This window comes from Meriones unguiculatus, chromosome 2, assembly GCF_030254825.1.
Source record: "Meriones unguiculatus strain TT.TT164.6M chromosome 2, Bangor_MerUng_6.1, whole genome shotgun sequence".
NCBI lineage: Eukaryota > Metazoa > Chordata > Mammalia > Rodentia > Muridae > Meriones > Meriones unguiculatus.
The window spans coordinates 178,844,440-178,857,750 of NC_083350.1; the positions used below are offsets into that span (position 1 = coordinate 178,844,440).

Sequence of the window (13,311 nt, forward strand, 5' to 3'; positions counted from 1 at the left end):
CAGAGTCCAGGGCTGCTCACCCAGGCATCATTCCAACCTATTCCCAGCTGTGTGAAATCTTGAGCCACCATGCTGTCCTTTTCCAGATTCACTGTAACTGCAGCAGCAACCCATAGTCAATGCAGGAGTCACTGGTAACAACACTGGCTGCTGCTTCTGGGGGACAGGCGTAGGTCACAACTAACCAGGTGCTACAATCCCACCAGCTGCTTGATAGGAGGCCCCTAGGCAGAAGCCAGGAAGCGGAATGCTTCAGCCAGCAAGTGTGGATGGGAATCCACCATTGCATTCCACTCTGAGGTCTCAGAGACCTCAAAAGCATGCTCTGAAATGAAATCCAGTGCCTGCATTTTGAGCTGCTCTGCACTGTGTAGGTCAGCCAGGAACAGAACATGAGCCACATTCTCCACTGAGAGGTCCCTGCAGAGGGCATCCTCACACAGGACCTTCAAGCGCTCCAGGCCATACTTGTCAGCAGCTGCCAGTACTCCAGCAGCCATGGTGTGGAGGTTTGGCACCTTCCCCGTGTAAATGAAGGCCATCATCTCCTTGAAGACTTCTGGTTTCATGTCCTGGATCTCAACTCTGTTCTTTTGCCTCTCCTCCATTTCATGTTCAAACATGGCTCTGAAAACAGGAGAGCGAGCTGCTAAGATGGCCTTGTGAGCCCAGAATTCCTGCTCACCTACTACCAGGCAGCAGTCTGTAAAGAGGGAATTCTCCCACAGCTCACCTAGCTCATCTCTCAACGTACACCCTGGGACCTTGATTGCTGAGGTCCTATTCAGTCTACCAACGTTGCAGGACTCTTGAACCATGGTCACTCGACATAGAAGGGTGAGACTGTCCCCAGGGAGAAGAAATTCTGCTTGTAATAAGAGGAAATCTTTCCGGATGAACCGTTTGAATCCCCACTTGCTGTCAGGCAGGAACCTGAAAAGGCTTTGGCTCGACTGTTCATGGCATTTTTCTCCTTGGTTGTTGATAATCCAAAACTGAAACTTGGCGCAAACTTGGCTTATTGAACAGTTGAGCAACACTAGGTAAACTGACAGGTAGTCTTTGCTCTCTTCATCGATTCCATTGGAGTATACTCTTAAACACCATTTGAATTTGTCATATGGTCCTGAAGAGAAAGTCGCACTTGTAATGGGTTCTGTCATTCCCTCCATGCAAAAGGAGAAGTTGGTAATGGTCCACTTGTAGGAAATGACAGAGATGTGTGTGAAGCCGGAGTTCTCAGCAGCCATGTCAGCTATCTTTACTGCAAGAGGTAGTTTGAAGGTTAAACTCAGTCCAAAGCGAAGAATAAAGATAGTTTTTCTCTTTCTCCTGTAGGACATAATTAGAGATACTTCTCAGAATTTTACTCTCTACTCTCTGCTTTGTTCCTTCTCTGCTGAGACTTGAAACTTGGGTCTCTCTGTAATTTCCTATGTAGATTTTAATATCAGTTTCAGAAAATACAGTCGACAAACCTAGTCAGTTATTTTTTTTGTTGTTATTATTATTTTTTACAATTTATTTACTTTATATCCTGGATGTAGCCCCCTTCCTTATTTCCTTCTGATACCACTTCCCTCCCTTTTTCTCCCCCATTTTCCTTCCTTAATCTAACATGAGGTAAGTCCTCCTACCCTACTCTCTGACTCTAGCCTATCAGGTACCATCAGGACTGCCTGGATCCTCTTCACCTTCCCCTGTGGCACAGCTAGGTTACCATGCCAGGGGAAATAATCAAAGAGCAGGCAATTGAGTTCATGTCAGAGACTTCCCCTGCTCATTTTACTAAGACACACGTGGGTATATACTCGCTTACAAGCAAATATTAGTTATATATTATAGGATAAACGTTAAAATCTAAAGACCTAAAGAAGCTAAACAACCAGGAGGACCCTGTGGAAGAGGGTGCTTAAATCTAATCCAGAATGGTAAACAGGAAAGACACCAGAAGTTGTAGTAGAGCGGGAACAGGAAGGGCACCCACCACAGTTTTCCTCTGAAAGACTCTACCCAGCAAAGGATGGAAGCAAATGCAGAGACACACACCCAAACTTTGGGCAGAGTACAGGGAATCTTATGGAAGAAGGGGAAGGAAGAAAGAAGGGAATAGGCACTCTACTAGGAGACCAACAAATACAAAAATTCTGGACCCATGGGGGCCTGCAGAAATTGATGATTCAACCAAGTTCCATACTAGGGGAGGGCCTAGATCCCTGCTCAAATGTAGCCCATAGGCTGCTCAGTCCCCCCTTATGACATTTATATGACTCCATTGCATTTTAGGTGAATTGATAACAAGTTTTGGCTATTATACACAACTTTTCAACTGTTTGAAACATTTTTAACATGTCAGTTTCAAAACATGTCGTGTTTACCAAGATCCTATTTTATAAGTAACAAAACATACAAATGAATATATACATAAAGAGTATTAATGAGAATGACTTACAGACTGCAGTCAAGAGAATCCACTCAGGGCAAGCTGTACATAGAAAGTCAAGAAGCCCAGGAAGTTGTTCCGTCGAGGGGGCTAGAGGACTCAGCTGGCCTTCAGTATATGCTGGAATTCTGAAAATGGAGGCTGTAATACTAGTGAGGATTTGACCTTGCTAGGATGCTCAGGGAAAGCAGGCAAATGACCAAAACTTCCTTCTTCCATGTCTTTATATTGGCTTTCAGCAGATGGTATGGCCCAATTAAAGGTGTGGTTCCCAGCCCTAAAACCTGGATTAAAGGTGTGTGTCTTTTTGCTGCAAGATCCAAATTAAATGCCTGTGGCTTGAGATCTCCAAAGTCAGTATTCAAAGTAGATCACCCTATTTGAATTTAAGCAAAAACTTTCTCACGCTCTGGACCTCCATTTTTGGGTTTGAGTTAATTCCATTTGTAATCAAATTTTCAACAAAAACAGCTATCACCTGTGTATTTTTCTTACTACACTTAAACTCCCATAAGTGAAGGCATCTGGTTAATGTCTACAAAGCTCCTATTCACTCTTGTGATTGTGTTCCATTATCCCTGCCATAAACATGATCAGGGAAGTGGTGTTTTCCTTACCTGTCAGTGTTCACAACATGGGGGGCAGGGGGAAGAGCTCATATATGGTGTCTCACAAGCAGAGCCACAAACTGCTGAAACTGGATGTCTCATCCCTGCCCTTTTTCCATCCAGATTCCAGATTTAAAGTCCATGGATGTCTCCACAAATTATCTCTGCAGGGCTTGCCCCTCTACCTCAGATTATCCTCCTTGGAAACACTCTTCCAGATCCATCCAAGGGTGTGGAAGGGAGTACAGAAGAAGGGATTTTGAGATAGCTACTCATGTAATGTGATCTGTATAAAGCTACCTGCTCCGCTCATCTCTATCCTGGTCCTCCTACCTTGGAGAGACAAACTAATCCTAGAGTACACAGGAAAAGCTGCCATGAGTCACTCAGCTCAGCAGTTCCCAGCCCAGCCCTCCTTACTTCTCTCCCAGTGCTGCTCATCCCTCAGTGCAGCATAAATCAATCAATTGCTTTTGATCTCTGATTGTTGGTTCTTCTGAGACTTTTTACAAGTGGCTAACTATCAGCATTCGTGACCCTCGACCAGGTGGATTTATGGTCAGGGTAGCTAGTTCCACATCCCTTAAATCTGTGCTTTGAAATGAAGGTAGCCCATTAGTACAAGACATGAAAAAAGCTGTACATGGTGGGTTCTGAGCTCCCCAATGTGTGCTCCTGGAGTGTGAGAGCAGCCTCTCACAGGTAAATGGAGAAACCCTAGCTCTCAGCTATCTCATTCCCTCAGTCTCCTAAATGCTAGCATCCCTACCGTGTCTCACACACTTTCCATTCATTTAACAAATGTATGTATGTATTTTATTATCTGTTCTTTTTGAGTTGTTTCACCTCCGGTATTATTGTCTCCTTTATAGATTGAGAACTCCAGCATTTCATCTCGATATTGAGGAGGTAGAAAGATCTTTGTGATTTCTACCCCTCCATGGTTTATATGGGAGTTCAAAGACAGCCTAGGCTACACAGAGAAACTCTGTCTTGAGTGAGAGAGAAGGACACAGTCAGACAGTCAGACAGACACACAGACAGATAGACAGACAGAAAATACACAAATCAGTTTGAAAATTCTTTTTCACTGTCTGTGTGGTTAAAGCCTGTATCACACAGGGCTCTAAAGACTGGTGCCTGAGGATTGCCCATATCCAAGAAAGTCACTGTGAGCAGTGATTGAAAACATTGTCCAGAAATAGATCACAATAACTAAATCGTCTCCATGTATATAATAAACATGAAAATTGCTTCATTTAATTATTTGCCACCTGCCAAAATCAGAGAGCGAGATAGCCAGATCTTTCTCATGGTCTCTTTGTCTCTTTATTAAAGTATATATTATTGGTTTGTTTTTGTTTAAGATCTCCTGCTCAGCAGGGATAGGCTTGATCCTACTATCCCCTCTCCTCAGCCCCTCAGGGAAGCAGATTATACAGAATTTGACATGGCCTGACTCTTTGACTTTTTAAAGGAATGTCCCAAAGAGAAGTAAATGAGAAGTTCAGCGGCCTCTGCCATCCACTGTTTGCTCTCCAGGCAGCTTTCTTTAGGGGACTTTTTCAGGAATGTATGCAGTCACCTGGGGAAAGATGTATCTTGGTATTTTGCAGGAGATAGAATCAGGGACCTCAACAAGCTAGTCCAGTCTCTACCACTGAGCTACATTTACTTACTTTTAATCCTTCTTAGGCTTTCTCTTCCTTCCTTTCTTTTATAAGGCTTATCAAACTGTCACATGGAAAACCAGTCCAGCAAAGACAGTGCACATAGCACTGTTTCTCTGATGTTAATCATGCTTTTTTTTATCTCAGGGCCTGGTGTCTAAGGTCTCTAATCCCAGCACTGCAGAGTAAGAGGCATGTCAATCTCTGTGACTTGGAGGTCTACATCAAGAATTCTAGTTCACCAAAAATTACCTAGTGAGGCTGTATCCCAACAATAATGTTGTAATAATGTTATTATTTTACAGTAATAGAAAGAATAATGAGGTCTTTGTGTTCTTTAAATGAATGTTAAAAAGAACCTTTTAATATCATTTAAAAAAGTGTAGCTAAGAGATAAAGTTAAGAGAAAAAGAAAGAGGAGAGAAATGAAAAGATCCTTTTTTTAACTTATACTTTGTTTTCTCCTTTACCATGATGAGTCCATAACCCACTAAACAACCAACAACACCCATCCTACCTCATGGGATGGGGATGTTGTGTTCTTAAAATTATTTTGTTTTTCTGAAGAAAAGCATCTTTTTGGGTACCCTTAAAAAATTAGGATATTGGCTATGCACTGGAAAAGTTAGCTCTATCTTTTTCTGTCTAGTTTTTGTGGTTTTTGTCCAGTGTAGGTATTTTTTGCCTAGTCTGTGCAGTGTGATCATTTGGGTTATCCCTTTTGAGTTGTCCTGGATGTAGTTTCTTGAACAAAGAATAACTGAGGCGTCCGTGAAGCAGAATCATCTTGACTACTTGCTTTATCTTCATTGTTATCTGGTCTCTTACTCTGAAAATAAACTTTTAAAGGTAATATTACATGGACATTTTTGCATCTTAAGAACCAGGAAGACAGTAAGATTCATTTACCATGCAAAGTCATTCATCTTTCATTTAGCAGGAGGTCTTCCCTGGTGAAATCTAATCTTTATAAGTTTTCTTGGTAATGATATTTTGTCATTCCTGTAGATACAGAAGTGCTCTCTGTCACGAACAACTCCACATTTGGCTAAGGCCGAGGATCTGGCTTGCTTCCATGTATGTGGACCTATCTGCATTGCCCACATGGCACGATGGGTTGGCTACCCAGAGGCTATTTAAGCTGTGGGCTGGCTTTCCCCGGGGTCCGAGGATTTTTCAATGTTCCTGAATAAACTGCATTGAAAAAAAAAAAAAGAATTACAGGCTCAGGACATACCTCACTGGGTAAAACGGTGCTGTACATGTCCAATGACCTGAGTTCACAGTCTTACAATCCTTGTAAAAGCTTGATCTAGCACTCTTTGGTAATCTTAGCCGTTCTATGGTTAGAGAGCACCCAAAGTGAGAATATCCCAGGAAGAAAGACTAACCATGAACTGAGTCCATATAGAATCAGGTCACCGGGTCACCAGCAGACTCCTCTGGGAGGAGACACATCACGAAGTGATTCCTTGGCACTTCCACATATCCAATTCCCTATTCCATCTTTGGAGGAGGCAGGAGGACGCCAGCAAAATCTGCCACAGACCACACTGTCTGTGCCCCAGCCCCAGTGACAGCAGTAACTACTACCAAAGAAACCTGGGCTCAGGATCTGGGGCTGAGAATACCCAACCCTTTCAGGCACTCCCCCAAGAATGACACCATGAGCTTGTCTTCTGCTTTTGGGATACTTCATTCAGGATGATCATTTCTAGGTCCCACCATTTCCCTGAAATTTCATGATTTCCTCATTTTTAATTGCTGAGTCGTATTCCATTGTGTAAATGTACCCCAATTGCTAAATCCGTTCCTCTGTTGATGGACATCTGGGGTGTTTCCAGGTAATGGCTATTGCAGATAATATGATAGTATACATAGGGACCCCAAAAATTCAACCAGAGAATTCTTTCAGCTGATAAACACCTTCAGGAAAGTGGCCAGATATAAAATTAACTCAAAAAAATCAGTAGCCCTCCTGTATACAAAAGACAAAAGGGCTGAAAAAGAAATTAGGGAAACAATACCCTTCACAATCGCTACAAATGACATAAAGTGCCTTTGTGTAACCCTAACCAAGAGAGTCAAAGACTTGTATGAAAAATATTTCAAGTCTCTGAAGAAAGGATTAGAAGAAGATATCAGAAGATAGAAAGATCTCCCATGCTCATAGCTTGGCAAGATTAATATAGTAAAAATGGCCATCTTACCAAAAGCAATCTACAGATTCAAAGCAATTCCCATCAAATTACAAACACAATTCTTTACAGACCTTGAAAGAAAAATTCTCACCTTCATATGGAACAACAAGAAACCCAGAACTGCTAACAAAATCCTCTACAATAAAAGGTCTTCTGGAGGTATCTCCATCCTTGATCTCAAGCTGTACTATAGAGCAAAAATACTAAAAACTGCATGTTACTGGCATAGAAACAGACTGGTGGATCAACAGAATCGAATAAAAGACCCTGACATAAATACACACACTTATGGACACCTGATTTTTGACAAAGATCCCAAAACCATTTAATGGAAAAAAGATAGCACCTTCAACAAATGGTGCTGGTCTAACTGGAAGTCTACATGTAGAAAATTGCAAATAGATTCATACTTATCAGCCTGCACAAAACTAAAATCCAGGTGGATCCAAGACCTCAACATAAAACTAGACACACTAAACCGCTTAGAAGAAAAAGTGGGGAATACCCTTGAAGTCATTGGCACAGGAGACAACTTGATGAACAGAACACCAACAGCACAGGCTCTAAGAGCAACAGTCAATAACTGGGATCTCATGAAATTGAGAAGCTTCTGTAAAGAAAAGGACACTGTTGTCAGAACAAAACGCTACAGATTGGGAAAGGATCTTCACCAACACTATATTTGACAGAGGGCTAATATTCAGTGTATATAAAGAATTAAAAAAGTTAAACAGCAAAAAATCAAGTAATCCAATTAAAAAATGGGGTACAGAGCTAAACAGAAAATTCTCTGTAGAGGCAGAGAAACACTTAAAGAAATGCTAAACCTCATTAGCCATGAGGATAATGCAAATCAAAACAACCCTAAGATTTCACCTTACACCCATCAGAATGGCTAAGATAAAAAAATAAAGAGACAACACATGCTGGACAAGTTGTGGAAAAGGGGAACCCTCCTCCACTGCTGGTGGGAATGTAAACTTGTATAACCACTCTAGAAAGCAATCTGGCACTTTCTCAGACAACTAGGAATAGCACTTCCTCAAAATCACCTATACCACTCCTAGGCATATATCCAAAAGATTCTTAAGTACACAATAAGAACATTTGCTCAACCATGTTTGTATCAGCCTTATTTATAATAGCCAGAAGCTGGAAACAGCCCTGATGCTCCTCAGTGGAGGAATGGATACACAAATTGTGGTATATCTAAACAATGGAATATTACTCAGCAATAAAAAACAAGGAAATCATGAAATTTGCAGATAAATGGTGGGATCTGGAAAAGATCATCCTGAGTGAGCTATCCCAGAAACAGAAAGATGCACACAGTATATACTCACTCATATAGACATATAATAGAGGAAAAACCTCCTAAAATCTGTACACCTAAAGAAACTAATCAAGAGCGAGGACTCTTGTTAAAATGCTTAGTTCCTATCCAGAAAGGCAAAAAGGCTGGCTATCAGAAGAATGAGAAAAGAGGGAACAAGTCAGGAGCCTGACACAGAGGACCTCTGAAAAGATCTGTCCTGCAGACTATCAATGTAGACACTGAGATTAATGGGCAACCTTTGGGCAGAGTGCAGGGAATCTTAGGAAAGAAGTGGGAAACAGTATGATCTGAAGAGGACAGGAACTCCACAAGGAGAGCAACAGAACCAAAAAATCTGAGCACAGGGATCTTTCCTGAGACTGATACTCCAACCAAGAACTATGCATGGAGATAACATAAGACCCCTGCACAGATGTATGTAGCCCATGGCAGTTCAGTATCCAAGTGGGTTCTATTGTAATAGGAACAGGTGTTGTCTCTGACATGAACTGATTGGCCTGCTCTTTAATTACCTCCCCCTGAAGGGGAAGCAGCATTACCAGGCCACAGGAGAAGACAATGCAGCCACTCCTTATGAGACATAATTGACTAGGATCAGAAGGAAGGAAAAGAAGTCCTCCCCATCAGTGGACTTGAGGAGGGGCATGCATGCAGAGGGTGGAGAAAGGGAGGGATTGGGATGGGAGGAGGGAGGGAACCACAGGGGGGATACAAAGTGAATAAAGTGTAATTAATAAAGTAAAAAAAGAGAAAATAAAAGAAGTTAAACATCAACAAATCAAATAATCCAATTAAAAATGGAATACAGAGCTAAACAGAGAATTTAAACAGAGGATTATCCAATGGCAGAGAAACAATTAAAGAAAAGATCAATGTCCTTAGTCCTCAGAGAAATGCAAATTAAAAGGATGCTGAGATTTCACCTTGAGATTTCCCCAAACACCTATCACAATGGCTAAGAAAAAAAACAAAAGTGACAACACATTCTGGAGAGGATGTTGAGAAAGAGTAAACCTCCTCCATTGCTGGTGGGAATGTAAACTTGTACAGTTTGGAAATCATTCTGCTGCTTTCTCAGACAATTAGTAATAGTGCTTCCTCAAGATCCAGCTATACCACTCCTAGGCATATATCCAAAAGATGCTCAAGTATACAACAAGGACATTTGCTCAACCATGTTTGTAGCAACTTTATTTGCAATATCCAGCACCTGGAAATGACCCAGATGTCCATCAACAGAGGAATGGATACAACAATTGTGGTACATTTACACAATGGACTATGACTCAGCAATTAAAAATGAGGAAATCATGAAATTTTCAGGCAAATGGTGGGACCTAGAAATGATCATCCTGAGTGAAGTATCCCAAAAGCAGAAGACACACATGGTATGTACTCACTTATATAGACCTATAAGATAGGATAAGTATACTGAAATCTATACACCTAAAGAAGATAAACAAGAAAGAGGACCCAGGGTAAGATGATCAATCCTCACTTAAAAAGACAAATGGAGTGGACATTAGAGGTAGGAGAAAACAAGTAACAGGAAAGGAGCCTACTACAGAGGGCATCTTTTAAGACTATACCTAGCAGTGTATCAAAGCAGATACTAAGACTCATAGCCAAACTTTGGGCAGAGTGCAGGAAATCATAAGAAAAACAGGGGAGGTAATATGAACTGGAGAGGACAGGAGCTCCACAAGGACCAAATATATCTGGGCACAGGGGTCTTTATGAGACTGTTTCTCCAAACAAGGACCATGTATGGATATAACCTAGAACTTCTGCTTGGATATAGCCCATGGTGGCTCAGTATCCAAGTGGATATCCTAATAAGGGAAACAGGGACTGTTTCTGGCATGAACTCAATGGTGGGTTCTTTGACCTCCCCTCCCCCCACACCATGCTAGGACACATAGGAAGATTTTTCAGCCAGTCCTGAAGATACCTGATAAACCAGGAACAAGTGAAAGGGGAGGAGGCCTCCCCAATCAGTGGACTTGGAAAGGGGCAGGGAGGAGATGAGGGAGGGAGGGTGAGATTGTGAGGGTAAGGGGGAGCAGGATATAGCAGGGATACAAAGTTAACAAACTATAACTAATTATAAAAAATAATAAATAAAATAAAATCATGTACTGCCTATGTGATCCTGATGGAATTCAGACACTCTGGATTACAATATGAACTGGCTTGAATGTAGACATCTTCTTAGTACACACTTTTAATCCCAAACAATGAAGGTAAGTTTGTCTTACAGAAGTAAGCAGCCATGTTTGAAAATGGGATCTAATTGGCCCTCAGACTAAGTGAAAAAACACAGAAAGATTTGACAGAGTGAGTTGGAGAGAAAATACAACCAACAATCACAAGAACAGGACAGGAAAGTGAGGCTACTTAAGAGTGGTGGAGGGCAAGAGGAGTTTCTTACTAAGAGTTGATTACCAGGACAGTTTTATAGATACAGGTTGCAGAGAGAACAATCTAGACACAGCTGAAGGGAGAATGATCCAGAGCGTGAGAAGGAGTGAGAAGATTAAAACATATTGCCAGAATTAGTTTGATGTCAGGATAATATCAGATCCAGAAATGATATGGGCATTAATTGAAATTTTAGAGTTCAAATATATAAAGAATATTTAAATATTCTTAGGCCATTAAACCCTCCGAACATAAAAAGCACCTTGGGAATGCACACCGATTTCATCATTTTAATTGTCAGGTTTTGTCTACAGAGAAATATTTGACCTTGGTCTGCTCAATGTCCAGATACTGATGAATAAAAACTCTCCCATGTATTCTGACAACTGTCCAGGTTTTCCAGTTGCAAGAGCAACTCTCACTTTTGCCAACCTAGTTATCTCTCCAGCACCCAAAAACTGAATTTTGGAAAGTAAAAGTCTTCTCTGTCTTTCACATGTTCATGTTTGTTTTCACCTTTGCTCTGAGCCCCTTGTCTTGTGTTTCGCTCAACCCAATACAGACAGGTGTCCTTCAAAAAACAAACAAACACACAAACAAAAACCCTGTTAGGATATGTTTGTGGCAAGCAACTAAGTTGAATCGCAGTTTCCAACTCATGAGACAAAATTAAAAGAGGTAGATGTTAGGTAGAGTGCACCAAAGTCCAGGGCTGCTCACCCAGGCATCATTCCAACCTATTCCCAGCTGTGTGAAAACTTGAGCCACCATGCTGTCCTTCCCCAGAGTCACTGTAAATGTAGCAGCAACCCCATAGTCAACGCAGGAGTCACTGGTAACACTGGCTGCTGCTTCTGGAGGACAGGTGTAGATCACAATTAACCAGGTGCTACAATCCCACCAGCTGCTTGATAGGAGGCTCCTAGGCAGAAGCCAGGAAGCGGAATGCTTCAGCCAGCAAGTGTGGATGGGAATCCACCATTGCATTCCACTCTGAGGTCTCAGAGACCTCAAAAGCATGCTCTGAAATGAAATCCAGTGCCTGCATTTTGAGCTGCTCTGCACTGTGTAGGTCAGCCAGGAACAGAACATGAGCCACATTCTCCACTGAGAGGTCCCTGCAGAGGGCATCCTCACACAGGACCTTCAAGTGCTCCAGGCCATACTTGTCAGCAGCTGCCAGTACTCCAGCAGCCATGGTGTGGAGGTTTGGCACCTTCCCCGTGTAAATGAAGGCCATCATCTCCTTGAAGACTTCTGGTTTCATGTCCTGGATCTCAACTCTGTTCTTTTGCCTCTCCTCCATTTCATGTTCAAACATGGCTCTGAAAACAGGAGAGCGAGCTGCTAAGATGGCCTTGTGAGCCCGGAATTCCTGCTTACCTACTACCAGGCAGCAGTCTGTGAAGAGGGAATTCTCCCACAGCTCACCTAGCTCATCTCTCAATGTGCACCTTGGGACCTTGATTGCTGAGGTAGTGTTCAGTCTACCAATGTTGCAGGACTCTTGAACCATGGTCACTCGACATAGAAGGGTGAGACTGTCCCCAGGGAGAAGAAATTCTGCTTGTAATAAGAGGAAATCTTTCCGGATGAACCTTTTGAATCCACTCTCGCTTCCAAGGAGGAACCTGAAAAGGCTTTGGCTCGACTGTTCATGGCATTTTTCTCCTTGGTTGTTGATAATCCAAAACTGAAACTTTGCCCAAAATGGGCTTATTGAACAGTTGAGCAACCCTAGGTAAACTGACAGGTAGTCTTTGCTCTCTTCATCGATTCCACTGGGGTACACTCTTAAACGCCATTTGTGGTTGTCATAGGGTCCTGAAGAAAAAATCGCACTTGCAATGGATTCTGTCAATCCCTCCATGCAAATGGAGAAGTTGGTAATGGTCCACCTGTAGGAAAATGTCATGACAGTGATGTGTGTGGAGCCTGAGTTCTCAGCAGCCATGTCAGCTATCTTTACTGCAAGAGGTAGTTTGAAGGTTAAATTCAGTTCAAAGCGAAGAATCAAGATAGTTTTTCTTTCACCTGTAGGACACAATTAGAGATACTTATCAGAATTTTACTCTCTACTCTCTGCTCTGTTCCCTCTTTGCTGAGACTTGAAACCTGGGTCTCTCTGTAATTTCCTATGTAGATTTTAATATCAGTTTCAGAAAATACAGTCGACAAACCTAGTCAGTTAATTTTTTTAGTTATGATTACTTTTTACATTTTATTTACTTTGTATCCTGGATGTAGCCCCCTTCCTTATATCCTCCTGATTCCACCTCCCTCCCCTTTCTTCCCCATTTTCCTTCCCTAGTCTAACATTGGGGAAATCCTCCTCCCCTTCTATCTGACTCTAGCCTATCAGGTCCCACCAGGACTGCCTGGATCCTCTTCCCCTGTGGCACAACTAGGTTACTGGGCCAGGGGAAATGATCAAAGAGCAAGCAACCGAGTTCATTTCAGAGACTGCCCCTTCTCCCCTTACTAAGACTTGCATGGTATATACTCACTTAGAAGCAAATATTAGCAATTAATATAGGATAAAATAATATCTAAAGACCTAAACAAGCTAAACAACCAGGGGGACCCTAAGGAAGAGGATACTTAAATGTCATTAAGAATGGCAAACAGGATA

The 13,311-nt window shown here is 42.0% G+C and overlaps 2 protein-coding genes across 2 annotated transcripts; both read right to left on the reverse strand.

The window, feature by feature from the left end:
• Positions 1 to 224: 224 nt before the first annotated feature.
• LOC110539450 (speckle-type POZ protein-like) lies at positions 225 to 1,343 on the reverse strand. The gene has a single exon (XM_060378634.1). It carries the CDS (start codon positions 1,341 to 1,343, stop codon positions 225 to 227), a length of 1,119 nt encoding a protein of 372 aa, XP_060234617.1.
• A 10,258-nt stretch (positions 1,344 to 11,601) lies between these two features.
• LOC110544933 (speckle-type POZ protein-like) lies at positions 11,602 to 12,633 on the reverse strand. The gene has a single exon (XM_060376943.1). It carries the CDS (start codon positions 12,631 to 12,633, stop codon positions 11,602 to 11,604), a length of 1,032 nt encoding a protein of 343 aa, XP_060232926.1.
• Positions 12,634 to 13,311: the final 678 nt, after the last annotated feature.

Bases quoted from the DNA above. Each gene is read 5' to 3' on its own strand.
- LOC110539450 (XM_060378634.1), bottom strand. From the start codon at position 1,343: ATGTCCTACAGGAGAAAGAGAAAAACTATCTTTATTCTTCGCTTTGGA.
- LOC110544933 (XM_060376943.1), bottom strand. From the start codon at position 12,633: ATGGCTGCTGAGAACTCAGGCTCCACACACATCACTGTCATGACATTT.